The sequence below is a fragment of the Rhipicephalus microplus genome, chromosome 5 (assembly GCF_043290135.1).
Source record: "Rhipicephalus microplus isolate Deutch F79 chromosome 5, USDA_Rmic, whole genome shotgun sequence".
Taxonomy (NCBI): domain Eukaryota; kingdom Metazoa; phylum Arthropoda; class Arachnida; order Ixodida; family Ixodidae; genus Rhipicephalus; species Rhipicephalus microplus.
Genome location: NC_134704.1, coordinates 217,526,517 through 217,547,148, shown reverse-complemented (window position 1 = coordinate 217,547,148; position 20,632 = coordinate 217,526,517). Strand labels below are relative to the sequence as shown.

At 46.2% G+C, this 20,632-nt stretch overlaps 1 protein-coding gene across 12 annotated transcripts in view; it reads right to left on the bottom strand.

Moving 5' to 3' along the window:
- Positions 1-20,632, bottom strand: part of LOC119173521 (complement factor B) — a 1,265,978-nt gene that overhangs the window by 19,797 nt on the left and 1,225,549 nt on the right. For all 12 annotated transcript variants that reach the window (XM_037424323.2, XM_075896490.1, XM_037424324.2 and 9 more), the window contains one exon: positions 11,831-11,904. In XM_037424323.2, the coding sequence (XP_037280220.2) occupies positions 11,831-11,904 (74 nt within the window). The remainder of the gene's footprint in view (positions 1-11,830; positions 11,905-20,632) is intronic.

Sequence of the window (20,632 nt, the reverse complement as noted above, 5' to 3'; positions counted from 1 at the left end):
TATTGCGAAAAAGTTTTGTACGGCCAGTGGAAATTCAGTAAACTGAGAAAAGTGCTTGAAATATTAGCATGGGGATAGCCCTTTCACCCCCGACGTTTTTGCTAACATCCTATAGGTGAATCAGCTTGCAAATAATTTGGCTTTACCACTAGAATTTCATCATCACAGTAAGCCGTACTAGCAGCGGCCAGCCGCCGAAATGTGTGAAAATGTGGATAATATTAGATGATGGGACTTTTCGATTTTCACGCGGTCCACCATATGTAACTTTTTCTTACTCTCAAAACCTTGGTACACAATACAGGTTTTACATTGTTCGCGTATAAACGTGCAGAAGCTGCACCGTGTGTTTACAGTATCTATATAGGGGTCAGTGTGGGAACGGTCTAGTCGCACTAATCTTTTTCGGCTTATTCGGTTCCGTGGTCTGTCTGCCACATTTGTTTTTAAGATAGGTCATTAGTCGTTTTATGTTACTGCGAGACACAAGGGACCCATTTTTACGTCCAGTTATACAGCTGAGGCTTGGAAGAGTTATGGGCCACCTACATATCCGCCCCATGCGCGGACTATGTGCATGTGGCGCTTAATGGTTATCTAAAAGAAGTGGTTGGTGCATGCAATTTTTATTGACATGGTTCTCCAAAGAATATCTAGCGGGAGTAAAACGAAAAACGTTGTATAGAGACTTTCCCGACATTGTTTTACCTTTGCCACTTTACAGGAGTTTTTATCCTGCTGAACGTGGCCAACATGTACTGGCCCGAGTAAAAAAATGGCTGCCCCATCTTGTTCAAAATCATTTTCTTAAGCTTCGTACAGGGACTCTAGAATTTAAAACGTGGATGCAGGAAAGGGGACTGTTTGTGCCATGGAACACGCACTGCTTTCTCTGTCGTAAACCTGAAACTATCGAACATGTCTTTCTGGATTGTTGGGAAGGGCTGTTCTTCTGGGACGATCTGCAAAAAACTACCAAAAATATTTACCGATATACCTACGGTATCAAGTTTTTACCGGTAAATGAAGAAGACGATGGAGCCCCTTATAATACTGTTATGTTGGTCGACCTTCACAGCATTTGGAAAAAGGACATGACAGTCCACCATGCCGTCATCAATACACTGCCCATTCATGTATATTTCCGCCAAAAGATCACGAAGTTTATTGAAGAGTGTAAAACTAAAGACCCGATTCCAGGGTGGCTCGAACATCTTGAGCCACTTATTCGTATAAATAAATTCTATTCACCATTCAATCATTCTGTTTGTTACGTCTGTATGTACTGTTTATGCACTGTATTATTATTGTCCGATGTGCAAAAGTAATAAAGAAAAAATTTGGTAAGGCACAATGGTTAGTGTCTTGAATGAGAATCCACAGGTTGCACATTCGCATCTCCATGGTAGAGGAGGAGGAAAGAACTTTATTCAGAGTCCGGCGAGTAGATGAGGTGGGCGATTGGCCCCGCCTAGGTTACGGCCAGGAGTCCTTGAATCTTGGCGGCTTCCTCGGCCCGCTGGACGGCCCACATTTGGTCTTCGAGGACGGAGATGAGCATTGCGACTTCCCATCGCGCGCGAAGGCTGTCAGCAGAGGCCGAATACTTGTTATGTGTACTAATCCCTCTACATTCCCATAACATGTGCTCCGGAGTGGCTCTGGAGTTGCAACGCTCGCACCTGTCCATTTTGTATATATCAGGATATATAATGTGCGATAGTGCAGGATTCAGATATGTCCTAGTTTGTAACTGCCGCCATTCGACAGACTGTCTTTTTGTTAATTTTGGGTGAGGGGGCGGGCATATGCCCCTCTGTAACCTATAATGTTTTGTAATTTCATTGTATTTGGTCATTCTGTCTCTCACTCCCACTCGTCCGCCTAGCCGTAATCACTGGAGGAGGCTGCGGCGGCACTTGAGAGGGCAGCTCGGGCGGTGAGCCCCCGAGCGGCGTCATGTACAGCCCCGTTGTTGCTGTCCCCCGCGATGGCATGAGCAGGTGTCCATATAATATATGTACTTCTGGGGCTTGTTCGACACCCTCCTTTGAGAATACGTAGTGCCTCCGGGGAGATGCGGCCGTTGGCAGTTTCCCACTGCCGTTTGAGAGTCACTGACTATCACGGTTGCGTTAGTCTGAGCTACAGCGAGCGCTATGGCTACCTCTTCCGCTGTCTCGGTACTTGTGGTGCGTATCGTTGCGCATGTCGTACAGCGTTTGTTGCTATCGATTACGGCTGCGGTAAACCCCCGTTTGCGCTTGTATCGAGCAGCGTCTACTAAAACTACGTCCTTGTCATTACCGAACTTTTTTTGTATTTGTTTTGGTCTTGTCTCTCGTCTGGCCTTATTGTGTTCGGGGTGCATCTTTTTTGGCAAGAGTGGTAGCATCATTTTTTCCCTGGTGTTTTTTGGGATGTCCACCTTAACGCCGTGTTGCGTGTGATATGTTATGCCTAGTCACTCTAGAATATGTCTTTCTGCTCGTGTCTTAGAGAGACGTTCGTATTGCGCCGTACGCTGCGCCTCAATAAGCTCATCTATTGTATTGTGCAGGCCTAGCTGTAAGAGTTTGTCGGTGCTTGTGCTAATCGGTAGCCCTATAGCTAGTTTGATTATGTTTTGAATGAGACAGTCTAGCTTGATCTTTTCCGCGATTTGCCATTTTAAGTACGGCGCTACGTATACTATTCTGCTTATCACGAATGCCTGTATCAACCTTATTGTGTTTTCCTCCATCATGCCACTGTGCTTAGTTGCTATCCTTTTTATGAGTCTCATTTTTTGGGCTACAGTTGCATCCAGTCGCATGAGGATTTCTTCATTGTTGCTCTTGGCTTCGATGAGCAGACACAGTACCCTGATCCAGTCGACTATGGGTATGGTTTTTCCATCGGCTGTTCTTAACTGTATTTCTTATCTATGAGCGAGATCTTGCAGGCAGTTGCCTGGTTTGCGACCTCTATGAGTAGATCTGTACAGCAACAGCTCCGATTTTTCTGCAGAGCAGGCTAGCCCAGTACGCTCCAGATACCGCTTGACCATTTCAGCTGCTGTTTGAAGCGTTTTCCTATTTCACCATCACTACCACTTCTCACCCATAGGGTGATGTCGTCTGCATATATAGTATGATTCAGTCCTTCGATTGCTTGGAGTTTGGTTGGCAGTCAAATTAGAGCCAGATTGAATAACATAGGTGATAATAACGAGCCTTGTGCCGTACCTGCACTGCCCATCTCAATTTCCTCCAAAACTAGGTCCCCTATCTTGATCTTTGCCTTCCTTCCCGTCAGGAAATCGTGCACATAAATGTAAGTCCGTAGTCCCAGATCTAGATCGTTTACCATTTTTAGCACCTTTGCATGGGTTACATTATCAAAGGCCTTCTTGAGGTCTAACCTTAGAATGGCCTTTGTCGCTGTTCCCGGGTTATCTAGAATCTGATGTTTTAACTGTAGCATTGCGTCTTGCGTTGAGAGGTTCCTCTTGAACCTTATCATTGTGGGTGGAAGCGCATCCCGGTCCTCGAGATAGGTAGTTGTCCTCTCCAGAATCACGCGCTCTACGAATTTCCGCACGCAAAATGTGAGAGATATGGGTCTTAAGTCCACAACCTGCAGTCGCTTGCCTGGATTGGGTATTAACACGATTTTTGCCGTCTTCCATTGTTGCGGAATCTGTCCTGCCTTCCATGATTTGTTAATGAATTCAGTTAACCTGGTTATGGACTCGTCATTCAAATTGCGAAGCGTTTTGTTAGTTATGCCATCTGGTCCAGGTGCTGATGTAGTATTGACTTTTTGCAAGACGGCCCTCACTTCAGCCTCCCCAATCTCGTTGTCTAAATCATCATTTGCCAGCCCTGTGTATTCAGGGTGTGTAACGGGAATCGCTTGAGAGATGTATGTTTTCTTAACTTCATTCAGGAAATCTTGCTCTGTACCTTGACATCTTTGCGTTAACCGATTAATATTGTGCCTTTCTGCCAACTTGTTTCCATCCGGGTTTAACAACTGTCTAAGGATGGTCCACGTTTTCGCCATTCCTATTTGGTTGTCCATGTCATTGCACCTTTCCTCCCACTGTTGTCTGCAAACTGCTGGGCGTATTGCTGTATATTCCTGTTCAATATAGCTATCCTTCGATGAAGTGTCCCGTTGTGCCTTTGGTTTTTACACCTCCGTTGTAAACCTTTCTTAGCTTCCCACATGTTGAAAAGCCTATTGTTAACATACTCTAGCTGCGCCCCCGGTGGCGCCATTTGCGTAGCGGCCTCCACGTCTCGTTTTAATTTTTCGGTCTATTCCTCAATACTCTGTATCATTTCGTCAGGCTCCTCTCTGATGTGCCGTTACTTGTCCCAATCGACAAGTTTAAGTTGTCTGCCTTTTGCCTTCCGTGGCCCTGCCATCACCGTTATTTCAAGTATAAAATGATCGCTTCCCAAGTCATGTTGTGTATTGGTCCATTGCGTGTCCAGTATGTTTTTGGTGAAAGTCAAATCTTGCTTGGTATCCGCGCAAATGCTAGTACCTGTTCTTGTAGGAATGAATGGATCGGTCACGAGCGTCAGGCCCTCCCCCTGTGCGTCCAACCACAAGTTCCAGCCTTTCTGAGTTTCGGTCCTGTATCCCCATGCACCGTGTGGGGCGTTGAAATCTCCTCCAATCACTAGCGCCTGGTTGCCCGTTATAGTGACGGTTTTTCAAAACAGCGTGCGGAATTTGTGCTTTCTGCAATTAGGACTACTTTAAATATTCAATACAAAAACACTGTTCTCTGTTTTCCGAGTGGGTATGAGTTCGAGGAGAATGTGATTTATCGCCTTGATTTCCGTGTCATGTTTCACCACCGCGTGATTTCGCTTAACCAACGTTGCTAATACCTTTTTCCCCCCAACAGCTCTGCAGAATGACTTATATCCCGACAATTTGGCCACCCCGTGCGTTTCTTGCACCATTATAACATCCGGGGTGCTGGTGTCTTTAGGATGTTGTTGCAAAATGTATCGTTTTCGATTATATCCTCGACAATTCCATTACCAAATCTTGTAGCTATTTTGTCTGTCCATGGCGGCGTTACAGGCTCTCTGATCCCTCGGTGGGCACCGAGTTCCTAGCTTACGGTTTGAAAGACGTCTTAACTGGGCCCCCACCACTTGACTGCGATCCCCATATTGCTAGCTTGGCGTCGAAATCAGGCACCATTTTCTGCACTTTTTGCCTAGCATCGTCTTGCCTAGCTCCTCGATTTTGGCCTCTATGTTTGCCTCAATTCTAACTTCTTGTTGTTCGAGCTCAGTTTGCAGTTTTCTTTCAATTTGTTCCATTTTGGCTTCCATGGTGTTTGCGAACTTCTCCTGTCTGTCTTAGGGCATCGCCACTGCTTTTGGTTTCTTCACCACGCTTTTAATCGGAGCGTTGCCTAGTTTACGTTTCAACGGGTGAGGTCTGCTACCCCTTCATTCATTGCTGCGCCTTTTTCCTCCATTAAAACTTGTGAGGTTTCCTCGCTGCGTGTAACCCCTACGTTTTTCAGAAAATCATTTTCTCCCCTTAGTTTTCTAATTCCATTCATAAATGCAACATTGTTCTGCCTGATATGTGCCAATTCATTCTCTAGCACCTTAATCCTACATTGAAGAGCAGCCTCTGCCTCCACGCGCGCCCCGGAAGCTACATCAGCCCAGCTCACCTGGAAGGGTCCCGCGGTGCCACGGACGCCGCTCGGTCCTTTTGGGCTTTGGGATCCTCCTCCCTCCCTTGATCGGGGAGACCCGGTATTGCCGGTCTTGGGTCTAGACCTCGATCTAGACCTCGATCTGGACCTCGATGTGGATCTCGACATAGATGTGGTGGTTGTAAACGTAGAACGGTTTTTGTTTTGTGCTTGAAGCTTGGTGAAGGCTTCTGGTCCGGATGCGTCCCGCGTCCGATGTTCCGATCGTTGACCTGAGTCGCCTCATCTTTGCCTGTAAAGTGCTTTTGCTTCCGTCTCGTAGTAAAGTGCTTCTTCTTCCTCCCGTCGGGCTCGTTCCCAGCGGCGTCGTTTCACCAGGTACGATACTTTGAATCTGGCCTTGCAATGGCGATCTGCCGTCGGGTGGTCTTTGCCACACCCTCTGCATATTCTTCTATTCGGGCTCGGGCAGACGTCAGCTCTGTGACCAAGGCGTGCACACTGCTAGCACACGTCTATTTTCTTGCAGTATAGTGTGCACTTGACCAGTGCTCTTCTGTAGCTCACATAACTTTGAACGCGATGCCCATCGAAGAGGACGATGACGTTCGTTGTGTTTCCCATCCTCTTGGCCATGAGGACTGTCGGATTTCTCGGCGTTACCAGCATTTCCACGATCTCTCTTGGAGACACGTCCTGCGTTACTCCTCGGATCACCCTTTAGATGTATCTTACGGAGCTGACTCGTACGCATTGCCTTCGAATTCCTTTTCCCCAATCTTCAGTTGAGCGATGGTTCTGTATTTTTTCGCGCGCTCCTTTGATGGTGTGCTGACCACTAGAATGTTCTGTTTATAGTTGGCACATACCGTGTCTTCTTCCAATTCCTTCCTGGGTAAGCGGTGTTGGTGACGCAGCATTCTAGACGATTGATCCCGTAGTTAGTGACCTTGAAGCCATCACGTGGGCGCACAATTATCTTGTAATCTTCCTTTGGCAGACGGGGCATCCTGCTCGCAGCCACAATTTGTTTTGCTCTCTGTCTCTTCCTCCACCTATTACTGACCGCGTTCTCGCTTGAGAAGTGCGTTTCTTGGACCTTGGCTTCATGCGTTGTGGTTTCTTTGTTGGCTCGTCCTCTTCTGTTCACAAGGCGCCAACCTGCTTCGTTCTCATACTCTTGTTGCGTGATATCTTTGCCATCCACGCTCATCGTAGCCATCCTGTGGCATTAACCCGAAAAGACGCCGTATTGAGGGGGCTCAAGACGCCAGCGTCCGTGGGCTAGGCCAAGCGCATTATGCACAGCAGCTGGAGGCAACGGCGTCGTGCGTTCATCGGCGTTACAGAAATGTGGTTGATGTGCCGAAAATTAACCGTCCACCTACTTGAAAGCGGTATCGCGGGGTTCCGTGGAACCACTTTCTTCACTTTCTTCCACTTTCTTCACTGTAAGAAGGCGTCCGTCAATTTTTTGATTTCACGCTGAGAATCACTGAAAATCTGCGGAGCTGACGCGACATGCGTGACTGCACTCCGTGGCCCCCTGGCAGTCCCAATCTCCATGGTAGCCTGTTTTTTACAATTGTTTTTATACGGTTCTTTTAATTTTCGTGGCAGATTGTCACGATTATTCTGACGCCATTTCACACTCAAGCGTTGCCGGCACTGCAGCATCCACCACATCTCACCATACAGCATGGTGGACGTTTTCCTGCATTCAACCACTACATTCATCCACTATAATGGTGGGTGGTGGTTTACACCATGCCCACCATTCTTTTTATTTTCCAATAGCGAAGGTAATACAAACGCACAACAAAAAAGGTACACAAAACACAAGCAATGGCTCTCAGTTAAAATTTTCATCGATTGATTCATTGATATGTGTTGTTTAACGTCTCGAAACCACAATATGATTATGAGATGCCGTAGTGGGGGCTCCAAAACTTTCCACTACCGGGTGTTCGTAAACGTGTGCCGAAATCTGAGCACAAGGGCCTACAGCATTTTTGCCTTCATCAAAAATGCAGCCGCCGCAGTCGGGATTTGATCAGCTGCCGAGTATCTTAACCACTAGACCACAACGGCGGGGCTCAATTGAAACTTTACTCACATGTGTACATTGATGTTCTGCGCATGTGAATAAAAGTTCAGAGTGGGCGCTTGTAATTCCTGTTTTCTGTCTTTCTTGTGGATTCGTTTAACCGTGTGGTGCCGTTGCAGTAGTATGGGCTGTTTTTGGACACGCTTGATTCCTGAAGATATTTCTTTATCTTGGTGCTACATAGAAACACATGCCGTGCATGCTGTTTTGTGTTTATCCCAAGGCAAGGCAGCTTTTTCGTGTAGTAGTACTAGGGGCGTGTGTGTTGTCCGCGTACTTTGAACATGCTTACGCGCCTGATGTGAGTATGACTTCGTGTACTTCTGTCACGCCGTTGCTTTCCATCCGTTACAGTTTTTACGCGCATCAAACGCTTCGAGAATGCCCATCGCTTTGTTGCTTTATTTAAAGGGCCTCGCAATTTAAAAAGACCGATCGCATATACAACGAACCTATAGATGTGAAGCTGCTTGTGGCTGAGTACAATCCGGTGGTGTGCGGCGTGGCCACCTTTACTGAGCATGCGCAAAAGCTGGCTCAAGCACTTCAAGAACGCGCTAGAACATTAGGGGTCCCGTAAGTGATTAGATAAAAGGCTGGGACCTCTCCTTTTTACACTGTCAGATGGTGTCGAGGAACGAGATTCTGCGGATGCACGAATAAATTTCAGAAAATTCATTCTATGCGCCACGTGGGAGGGCATGTTGAACAGGTTAACATCTGGCGAGGCGCCAATGATGAACGGATCTTTAAGTCGACCCATGCGCTGGTTCGCGTGCCACTGATACATTTTGGTGAGAGACATTGTAATATTTTCCAATTTGAATATTCATATCTTTTTTTTACTTCTATTGCTTCGCAAGATTGGTTTTTATAACAGCACTTGTAAGTAGAAATAAGAGACATGAAAAGTTTCATACACTTGAAGTTTTGCAGGCGAAAGAGGTGATGCGCAAGTGCTAACATGTGCACCACTTCACTAGCGGATAAAATAATTTGACCTTTAGCCTTGCGGGTAATTAGGGAATGTCAATCAATTGATCAAATCTTTATTTCAGTTTGTAAAAACCAAGTGAGAATGAATGAAGAGACGCGATGTATTATACGCCGCTTGCGGGCTCAGGGCTGGTGCAGTGTAATCATCTCCTGAGGCGGTATCTAACTTCACGCATTCTGCTTAAAAGTTTGCATTACGGCATAGACTACATGAGCTACTAATGCATGAGACAAGACTACGAGCTCACACTCGAGAACGGGAGAACGGACATGATAAAGAATTTCAGCGGCTTCCCAGCCATTGCAGAATCGCCGACAAGGACCACGCCAACGAAGCTCATGTAAAAGATTTGTGGATGCCCATAACGCTCTCTAGATCGGACGTGGCGTGACAACAACAATTGTTTGCTCGTTGCGTCGCCTTTCTACAATAGAATACGCAAGGTAGATAAGCGCGATAGCCCCAAATAGCTCATGTTGCAGAAAACCCGCCGCCGGTATCAGCCCCGTTGATTGTGAGCGAAAAATCGTCCTTGCGTCTATGACCGAAAAATCAAGTTACCGAGATAGCCGCGGGATAACGCTACTTGTCCACGCGTGTGCACGATGGCACTGATAAAGCCGCACATTCGAAGAAAAAATGTGCTCAAGGTCACGAGGCGCAGTAGTTTTCTTGCCCTGCCACCCCTCCCTGCTTAGCTTTCAGCGCTTTCGTCAAGATCAGAGAAGAGATAATGCAATTGCAATATGCGACAAATCTTTGTAACTCCACTCGCACTTGACTGATTCCTAAACCTTTGGCGGCGTTGAATTCGTGAGACAATAAGATCTTCTAGTGAATTTATTTCATGGTTACTTAAATAAGTGTTTCAGGGCCTCTTTAACGCATTTTTTTCGACAGGTGTCACGACGAAAACGAGACCATTCGGCGATAATAGCGTGCGCTGGTCCAATCTACTGTGTGCGTGTTTGTGTGCGTGATTTGATTGATTGATTGATATGTGGGGTTTAACATCCCAAAACCACTATATGATTATGAGAGACGCCGTAGTGGAGGGCTCCGGAAATTTAGACCACCTGGGGTTCTTTAACGTGCACCCAAATCTGAGCACACGGGCCTACAACATTTCCGCCTCCATAAGAAATGCAGCCGCCACAGCCGGGATTCGAACCCGCGCCCTGCGGATCAGCAGCCGAGTACCTTAGCCACTAGACCACCGCGGCGGGGCTGTTTGTGTGCGTGCGTGTGTATGTAAGGAAACATATGAAAAAGTATGCACTTAGCGGTCGAAGAGCGCACTAGGGGCCGGATTTCGCTATCACGTTCAACTCTTAAAGGCGCTGTTTAAGGGTCCCTCAATTCTTGTGTTGACCCTAACTTACTACGTTGTTTGCCATCCGGACTTTTTATCGAGTTGTAACATTGTTGTGTCGCATGTTGCTTGGAGTGGCCTTTACGAATAATACTCTCATATCCTATGAATGACTAACAGTGCGACATCGAACTCGTATGTAACTGGGCGGAGAGCAATGGACATATTTTTTCCACTGCTCAACTGTCCCTGTGAATGACGTGTTCTAAGAGCAAATCTAAATCATTTTGATGCAAAAACACTGTCCGAAGAGAAGGTACTGGGACCTTGAACCATGGTTTTGGGCACGCATAAGGCCACAAAAGCCCTACTAAGCTACCTGAAGACGACCGGTACATAAATTACCAGCGCGAAGGGTGTTGTGTGTACGTTCTGGCGTCGTTTTCTTTTGCTGTTTTTATTCGCTGTCTTATTCCTTATTTTCTCCCCGCGTAGGTCAGCCAAGCGAGACTAGCCTGGTTAGCTAGAATAGCCGGACACTCTACCTGTTTTGCTCCTTCGCTTATCTCTCTCATCCAAAAAGCCAGTTCTTTCAAATTTCAAGACGTCTCATGCCTGAAGGAAAGCTTGTCTTTAAAGGTGCATCCACCACAAACTGTTAAAAATCATTAGTGCATTCACAACACTAGTAAATCACACTCGCCTCGTCTAAAAAAATTTCGCTTCTCTTTGTCTCTTACCACGCAGACATAATGTTAATGTGTGTCCACACATTGAATGCTAGCAATGTGTTGTAACCAGCTATTGAATTTATTTGAAATTTGCAGCTGGTGTCAAATTAGCCAGCTCAAGTTTTTATGGAAGCATCGTCACAGGCAATACTTTGACTTATACAGGTCTTTAGCTAAGGTGACATGTCCTAAGTTTGTTGCGTGAACAATTTTAAAACTTGATCGCAAGCACGAACACAATAGTTGTTGCAAGTAATAGCTAATATAGAACCCGTAAGTAATAATTTGTGTGCGGGTACTTACGTCATGCATGACACGTGGTGCCTATTTCGGAGAACATGAATATATACGATACTCGCGACGGTATTGTGACATTTTTTAAGTATTGACCAGCGTGCCAATATACCAGTCCAACGATGTTAACCTATGACACTAGTTTTTGTTCAGGGCCAAATAGGGGGTGATCAAGATAGCAGATAGATAGGTAGATAGACAGATATGTATCTATCTACCTATCTACCTATCTATCAAGATAGATAGATAGATAGATAGATAGATAGATAGATAGATAGATAGATAGATAGATAGATAGATAGATAGATAGATAGATAGATAGATAGATAGATAGATAGATAGATAGATAGATAGATAGATAGATAGATAGATAGATAGATAGATAGATAGATAGATAGATAGATAGATAGATACGTTCACAGTGGCTACATTTCGCTACGAAATGCTTCTTCAGATTTTGAAGGTTCGTAACAAGAACAACAATGCGTCCGTTTTCTTCGTGCTCTTTCGCAGGATGCAGTGTTCGTGTGCCGGTGACCGCAGACGTTGTTTCACTTTGCTGTCTCGGTGACATCACATATGTGTTCCATGTATAACGATGACAAAGTCAGCGGTGGGTCAGCGCTGTGGGTGTGCGCTTGTTTTCGCATACCCGTTTAGGAGCAATGTTTTATTCTGACAGTGTATCCTGGCCAGTGAGACTCACCTGTGTCCATGTTTTCTCATCTCTGTGAACACCCTGCATAAGTGGGCCTCCGCTATCCCCACTGCACGTGTCACCTGCAAAAAGAAATGACATTTCATTTCATGATATTCCTGTGCACTCATACACGCCTATGCTTATGCATCTGAAATAAAAGGAAATTACTCTGGAGCTCAGTGTATAAGTGGCCTCTTGAATTGTACACGGCACCTGCCCGTATAGTGAAAATACGTGCCACGAAAATGTATTCACGTAATGAATGCACATTTACGGAACTAAATTTGCGCACAGGAGGCCTTAATATATTGAAAAAAAATCTAGCTGAACTACGAGGCAGCCTTGTTTGTTAGACTTGTGTGATCATTTCTGTTCGTTTAGATAGAATTAATGCAGTCAGATTTATCTTGGTTGTTTAGGTGACGAGTTCGCTAGTCATCTACACATGTCACCTAAGTAAACTAATGACAACAGCGTTAATAGTGACTCACCATCACTAAGAGAGGCATGATTTATAACGAACAAGTGAATGCTTGAAAAAAAAAATGTCACGCCACCAATTTGCTTCTTGAAACACCATGCAATGCTCCAAGAAGAATATATTAGAATACTACGCCCTTATTGTTTCACAAAAGAATTGAACTGTAGAGTACGTCATTGATTTGAAGTACGAAGGCATTGTTTACGCTATTATGTGAATTGGTCCTTGGTCCCCGCCATGGTACATCCGCGGCTATGGTGCCCGGCTGGTAAATGTATAAATGACTATATTATATATATATGTTACGTAAGAAGGTAGTGATGGTTAGGAGTTGGTAGAGGTAGATGAGGAAGAAGTGAGAATGAAATAAACATGGCGTATGAGCCAGGCCACGTCTCCCATTCATATTAGCATCACACGAGTCGACAGGATGAAGACCTGGCCACCGCTCATCATCCTGACATCATTCAAGAAGCCACCGGCAGTACGCCTAAACTGAATATCGACCACAGAAGAGGTGATCTCAGGCGCATGCGGTTACCAGCATCATGACAGAACCATCGACCGACCTTCCCATCCCCAAGTACACCGGAGATGTGGGCCATGGACCTGTACAGGACTGGTTCGACCTGTTCGAGCTCCACGCTACCGCTGCATCACGGTCGGAACGGGAGATGGTCGCCAACTTTACCGACTGCGTCTCCGGTGAGGCCTTCAAATTCTACCTCACCAACATATTTCACAACGACGAGTCATGGAAAAAGATCAAACAAGAAATGATCGCTTGGTTCAAATACGATGAAGATCTGTCCATACCTCACCAGTGGAAGGCTCTTCAACTCACCCATCACAGTTAGGCGAAGTCTTTCCGCAGTAATCCTACTTTTCAAACGAGACCTCAGAGAAAATATACCACCATTGCACCATCATATGACTCTTCCGAAAAAATGTCACGCATTCGGACACGGAGTGGTAACTTGCACGTCGCAATAGACAAGGTAAAGCCTCCGTATACCGAAAGGAATCTAGACCATTTCGCCAAAAGACTAAACCTAAAGCCGGCTTTCCCAAGAGAAATGAAATCGGAATTCACAACAAGTTCACTGCACCACAAGACTTCACATTTTACTGAACCATCCGAATCCCTTGTTGCTTCGTGTCACACACAAGGTCAAGGCGGTTTCAAACCTGCGTGACGAGCTGGTGAATCCTCACAATACCAACCCATACCCTGACGTTGCAAACCAGGGTCATTCGACAGACATTCTCAACCTAATCACGCTGCAAAAATAAAAACATATGCCATCAGAACCACCCGAAGCCATGTCTGTTGTGCTCTCATCGTCAAGTGATAAGACACATGTGAGTCAAAGCACTGCAAGAATTTCGAATCCACCAACGCTGGTGCATTGTCAACTGACAGAAGCATTTATAATCAATGATGACTCACAACCATCTTGTGAGATTTCTCATCAGTCTGTCACGATGCTTTCATCGCAAGACAAGCCCAGCAGTACAGTATCGACTACCAGCTATCTACTGATCACATCACCATGCAAAGAAAAGCAGACAAATGTTCCTGAAAGACGCCCATCTGACCAACTTTCGCAACAAGAGGAGCAATTTCAACAAAAGCAACTCCACAAACTCCAGGAAATACAACGGACGCACCAACAAGGACGACGACGCAAAGCAAGCTTCTTAAAACAAATTCAAGAAGCGAGGCATCTTCGCATGAGGGATTGGCGGCAGAAACGAATTTGGCACAAAAGATCAAGACTTCGCCTAAGATTACAGCTCCGAAACCTCAGGAAACACCGAACAAGACAAGAAGTGACCAGTTCCACCACGCAAGGATTCAGACACCATCCCATTAGTTTACGACAACGAGCACGCACGCAGCAAGGACAACGACGATGAAGACCGATCTACTGCAACGCTTTCAAACAGCGTCCACTCCTCACAATAATGGCAGCTATTTCATCAGTTTCTACGCCCATGGTGTATTTGTGTTTTCCAGAACGCAACAGTCAGCCTCGCCCACCAGAGCTGTACTAACCCCGGATTGCTGCCCTCTCCTGTGAAATATTTGTGCGACTTTACAGAACTTCTATCTGACGTGAAACTACAGCTTATTTGAAAATTTTTTGTGTGTGTTCTAAGACTGCTTGTTCATCATGCATTGTAATATGCAACGCGCGCATTCTTTCGGGGGGGTAGAAACCGGACTGCAAACTCTTTTGCAGTTTGGTTTCTCAAACAGACGCGAGTGAGAACAGCGTGAGGCATATTTTGTTTTCAAATTTAGAACATTAATAGCCGGCATCAATGAGGACCATGGTAGACTCTCCTGCTCCGAGAAGTAAGTCGGGCGGAAATTGGTGACAAAGATTCATAGCTAGAGACCAAGCTTGTTTTTTCTGACTGACTTGTACGTGTACACTGTCCTCTCTTGTTTTTTTTCTCTTCTTTTTTCCTTTCTTTCTTTTTTTTCAGATGCACATACAAAGTAATTCTCTTCGCCTACCACTTGATGACCATAGAAGTGAAATGGACGAAGATGAAAGAGAGTGGACCAACCCATTAAGGAGAAACCCTTACCTTGCGCATGCCCTCACGGACCCCTCCCGCCACCGCGGCTGACAATCTTGGTTGGCCCGACACACGTCGAGAACTGACCAGCACGGGATAAGAACCGGATTTTAACGTACACGGACACTTGGTTTTGTTCTCAGTGTTGACAGTGGTTCTTCCTCTTTTGTACTTTCTCTTTTTTCTTTTTGTCTTTTTTTCCTTTTATTCTTTTCGTCTTTTTCTTCTCTTTTTTTCTTTTCTCTTTCTTTGTTTCTTTTTTTAGTTCTCTCTCACTCTCGCAAACATCTTCCAAGGCGAGAGAGACGCGGCAGCAACAAAGTTTGGAAGTTCATGTTAGTATAACTCATCCCCTGATGTAGGGAGGACCCCTCGCGAAACTGTTGGAAAATAAATATATTTATCCTTGCTGACAACGCTCCCGTTGTGCCACATCCCATATATATATATATATATATATATATATATATATATATATATATATATATATATATATATATTGTCACGGGGTCGTGACGTGGCCGAAGACAGGAGACTTTGCGTTGGGATTTAACTGTTTATTTGGGCGAACCTGTGCCCGGTAAAAGGAAAGTCCAATTACAGCAGCAGTCTCGCACAGATAGCAGTCTCGGACTGTTAGCGGCGAACAGAGCGTCGGCCTTCGATCAACAACTACTGACAAGTGGCGAAGCGCGTCGGCATTTATACTCTTGCCATCGAATGTTCTAGCGTTATCGCTGGCGGTGGCGTAGGTTCCAGAACAATCTGTACCGTTCGCACAGTGGGCGTGATCTTATCGAAATGATCTACTACAGTCCAGAACCTTCTGGAAAACTGCAGGCGCGGTTTGCGCTGAGAATCGTGTGGTGTTTTGGGACGATAACGAAAACTTGGGAAATGAAACGTGGCATTGCCCCCCTCTGAAAAAAGGCATCGTCCCGATGCTTTAACTAAAGATGAAGGTACAATAATAATGCAAGAAAGTATAATGAATAAATTACGATGAAACAGTAATACAAAAAAAAAAACACTTTTTCAGTTTGTTAACGCGCATGAAACGGCTTGAGGCGCGCGACATGCACGACTTCAGGTCGCGATCGGCGTCGTTGAGAGTTCGTGATGCCGTCGGGGACAACCTCGTAATCAAGTGGGCCGAGACGTCGAACCACCCTGTACGGTCCGAAGTAGCGTCGCAGGAGCTTTTCACTTAGTCCACGTCGGCGTATCGGCGTCCATACCCAAACACGTTCACCGGGCTGGTACTCCACGAAGCGTCGTCGAAGGTTGTAACGGTGGCTGTCTATCGTCTGTTGATTCTTGATACGGAGACGCGCAAGTTGTCGGGCTTCTTCGGCACGTTGAAGGTACTCGCTCACATCGAGGCTTTCTTCGTCGGTGACGTTGGGTAACATGGCATCGAGCGTCGTTGCCGGGCTCCTTCCGTAGACCAATTTATATGGAGATATCTGCGTCGTCTCCTGCACCGCCATGTTGTATGCGAGGGTCATATACGGAAGAATGGCGTCCCATGTCTTGTGTTCGACATCGACGTACACTGACAGCATGTCGGCGATCGTCTTGTTAAGCCGCTCGGTGAGGCCGTTGGTCTGTGGGTGGTACGTTGTCGTCCGGCGGTGGTTTGTTTGGCTGCATGCCAAGGTCGCTTGAGTTAAGTCGGCAGTGAATGCCGTTCCTCTGTCGGTGATAAGGACCTCCGGAGCGCCGTGACGTAGGACGACATTTTCGACGAAAAACTTAGCTACCTCAGATGCACTGCCTTTTGGCAGGGCTTTTGTCTCGGCGTAGCGGGTGAGGTAGTCGGTAGCTACCACGATCCACTTGTTTCCGAAAGCCGACGTCGGGAACGGCCCTAGTAGGTCCATACCAATCTGCTGGAAAGGTCGACAAGGTGGCTCAATTGGCTGCAGAAGTCCCGCTGGCCTTGTCGGCGGTGTCTTGCGTCGCTGACAGTCCCGGCATGTCCTCACATAACGAGTGACGTCGGTGGTAAGACGTGGCCAGTAGTACCTTTCTTGTATCCTCGCGAGCGTGCGAGAAACACCGAGGTGCCCTGCCGTCGGATCGTCGTGTAGGGCCTGCAGGAGTTCTGGTCGCAGAGCTGAAGGCACCACGAGGAGGTACTTAGCTCGATGCGGTGAAAAGTTTTTCTTTTGTAGAAGACCGTTTCGTAGGAAGAACGACGCAAGTGCGCGCTTGAATACCTTCGGAACTTCGGCGGTGCTGCCTTCGAGGTATTCTATTAGGGCCTTAAGTTCCGGGTCGGCCCGCTGTCGTTCAGCGAAGTCGTCTGTAGTTATCGTTCCCAAGAAGTAGTCGTCATCCGGGTCGTCAGGTAGCGGTTGGTCGACAGGCGCACGAGAGAGACAGTCGGCGTCGGAGTGTTTTTTGCCGGACTTGTAAATGACAGTAATGTCATATTCTTGAAGTCTCAGGCTCCATCGTGCGAGGCGACGGTCGTATGTTTCTAGCCAGGACTCCGGGTCTTCGAACGATGACCCATGGAAAATTGGTGGTTCCCTGGGTTGATGCATGACCATCGTGAGCTGGGACGCTGCGGTTGTCATTGTCGCTGCAGTCGCGGTCATGGCCTTGGTCTTCCGCGCCTTGTCTTGCAGAAGCCCGTACTCCGGTGGTAGCCCTTGCTGTCGGCGGCTTGTTCGCTTCTCCTGATTGGCGTCGGTATCTTCTCCGCGAAGTGGGCTGGGTTCACGGCTTGACGGGGGCGTCCGGTACATGAACGAAGCAGCACCTCCACCAGATGTCACGGGGTCGTGACGTGGCCGAAGACAGGAGACTTCGTGTTGGGATTTAACTGTTTATTTGGGCGAACCTGTGCCTGGTAAAAGGAAAGTCCAATTACAGCAGCAGTCTCGCACAGATAGCAGTCTCGGACTGATAGCGGCGAACAGAGCGAGGCCTTCGATCAACAACTACTGACAAGTGGCAAAGCGCGTCGGCATTTATACTCTTGCCATCGAATGTTCTAGCGTTATCGCTGGCGGTGGCGTAGGTTCCAGAACAATCTGTACCGTTCGCACAGTGGGCGTGATCTTATCGAAATGATCTACTACAGTCCGGAACCTTCTGGAAAACTGCAGGCGCGGTTTGCGCTGAGAATCGTGTGGTGTTTTGGGACGATAACGAAAACTTGGGAAATGGAACGTGGCAATATATATATATATATATATATATATATATATATATATATATATATATATATATATATATATATATATATATATATATATATATATATATATATATATGTATGTATGTATATATATATGCGACGCTATGATGACTGGGAGACGTGTGGCCTGGCTCATACGCCATGTTTAAACTCAAGCACTAAATCTTCATGGCCGAGGGATCTGTTCCGTGAATTCTATAACAACTCTGGTGGACGAGGTTGACTGTTGCGTTCTGGCCAACAGAAGCACGGTCGGAAGGTAGAAATTACTGATGACACAGCAATTCTTGTGAGCAATGAACAAGGGTGGAAGTTCTTGTAGCATTCGAGGGTCGGATGTCGTAGGCACCGAGTTCTCCGTCGTAGACGCTGCTTTCTGTGTCGTGGCTGAGACAGAACGAGTGCTTGCAGCTTGCATGTGCGAGAACCGAAGCTGATGGTACGATGCCTGTGTTCCTTCGTTGTACACGTTGTAGCTGCATATCTCTTTGGTAGCCTTCTGCGAATATGGCTTAGGCATAGACTTTGTCTTTGCTTCTTTAATTGCTGTTGTCTCTGATGACCTTTAAGCCACAAGTGTACTCGTGAGGAGGTTTCACTTGATTGTTGTTCTTGTTCGAGTAGCCGTTGTAGTTCCTGGAGTTCATGGAGTTGCCTTTGTTGAAATTGCTCGTTTTGTTGCGAAAGTTGGTCAGATGGGCATCTTGCAGGAACATGAGTCTGCTTTTCTTTGCATGGTGATGTGATCAGTAGATAGTCGGTAGTCGATACTGTACTGCTGGGCTTGTCTTGCAATGAAAGCAGCGTGACAGACTGATGAGAAAGCTCCCAAGATGGTTGTGAGTAGTCCTTGATTTTAAATGCTTCTGTCAGTTGACAATGCGCCGGCGTTGGTGGATTCGAAATTCCTGCAGTGCTTTGACTCACGTGTGTGTTATCACTTGACAATGAGAGCACAACAGACATGGCTTCAGGTGGTTCTAATGGCGTATGTTTTTTTTTGCAGCGTAGTTAGGCTGACAATGTCTCTCGAACGACCCTGGTCCGGAACGTCAGGGTAGGGGCTGGTATTGTGAGGATTCACTAGCTCGTCACGCGTAAATTCCGTCGCACGCTCGAAACCGTCTGGGCCTTGTGTGTGACACGAAGCATCAAGGAATTCGGGTGGTTCAGTAAAATGTGAAGTGTTGTGGTGCAGTGAACACGTTGAAAATGCCGATTTCATTGTTCTTGGGAAAGCCGGCTTTAGGTTTATTCTTTTGCCGAAATGGTCTAAATTCCTTTCGGTATACGGAGGCTTTACCTTGTCTGTTGCGACGTGCAAGTTACCAGTCGGTGTTCGAATGCGTGACGTTTTTTCGGAAGAGTCATATGATGGTACAATGATGGTATATTTTCTCTGAGGTCTCGTTTGGAAAATTGGTTTACTGCGGGAAGACTTCGCGTAACTCTGATGGGCGAGTTGAAAAGCTTTCCGCTGATGAAGTATCGACAGGTCTTCATCGTATTCCTTGAAACGACCGATCATTTCTTGTTTGATCTTTTTCCAAGACACATCGTTCTCGAAGATGTGGGTGAGGTAAAACTTGAATGCCTCACCTGAGATGTAGTCAGTGAAGTTTATGATCATCTCCCGTTCCGACCAAGATGCAGCGGTGGCGTGGAGCTCGAAAAGGTTGAACCAGTCCTGTACGGGTCCATCGTCAGCTGATCCGGTGTACTTGGGGATGTCAAGGTCGTCCGATGGTGCTGTCATGGTGCTGGTCGTTGTCCTTCTAGGCGACGATTCGGTAGTCAATGTATGGTCAAGGTGTCTTCTGGGGAACTGCGTCGATGATGAGTGACTGATGAAGGGGCAGGCAGGTCTCCATCCTGTCGACTCGTGTGACGCTATGATGACTAGTAGACGTGGCCTGGCTCATACGCCATGTTTATTCTCAAGCACTACTTCTTCATCGGCTTCTACCATGCCTTCATACGTCACATATATATATATATATCTTATGAGGAAGAGCTTTACTCGAGGCGAGCTCAAGCCGGCACACACTGATGATGATATCTACAGATGAGAAAATTATGCAAATGATGATAATATTAATGGCAATAATATCTTTTATTTCTTCAAATAAAACAGTAGATGTGACTAGGCCTGTCATAGCCAATGGGTGGCTTGAGTGGCAGAGCCTGGCAGACAGCAAAACAGACCGAACGCGTTACAAGATTGTATATCATGGCCTAAGAGGGATGATAGGAGAAAAAAAAAGTGCATATAAGATTAGAAACAACAGGGCATACACGCAATAGTTACAAGCATTATACAATAGTTACAGCAATTGAAAGTGAAAAGGTTTAAAAGAAAAAAGAAACAATTAGAGCAAATTCTTCTTAAGCAAAATAACACACTAGATAATTGTGCAGTATCATGCTTGCGAATGAGTGTATATGAAAAAACACACGACATGCATTACAATTGTAGACAGATACGCCGTAGCAGTTTCTTTATTTTGTATTTTGTTTGTGTGCG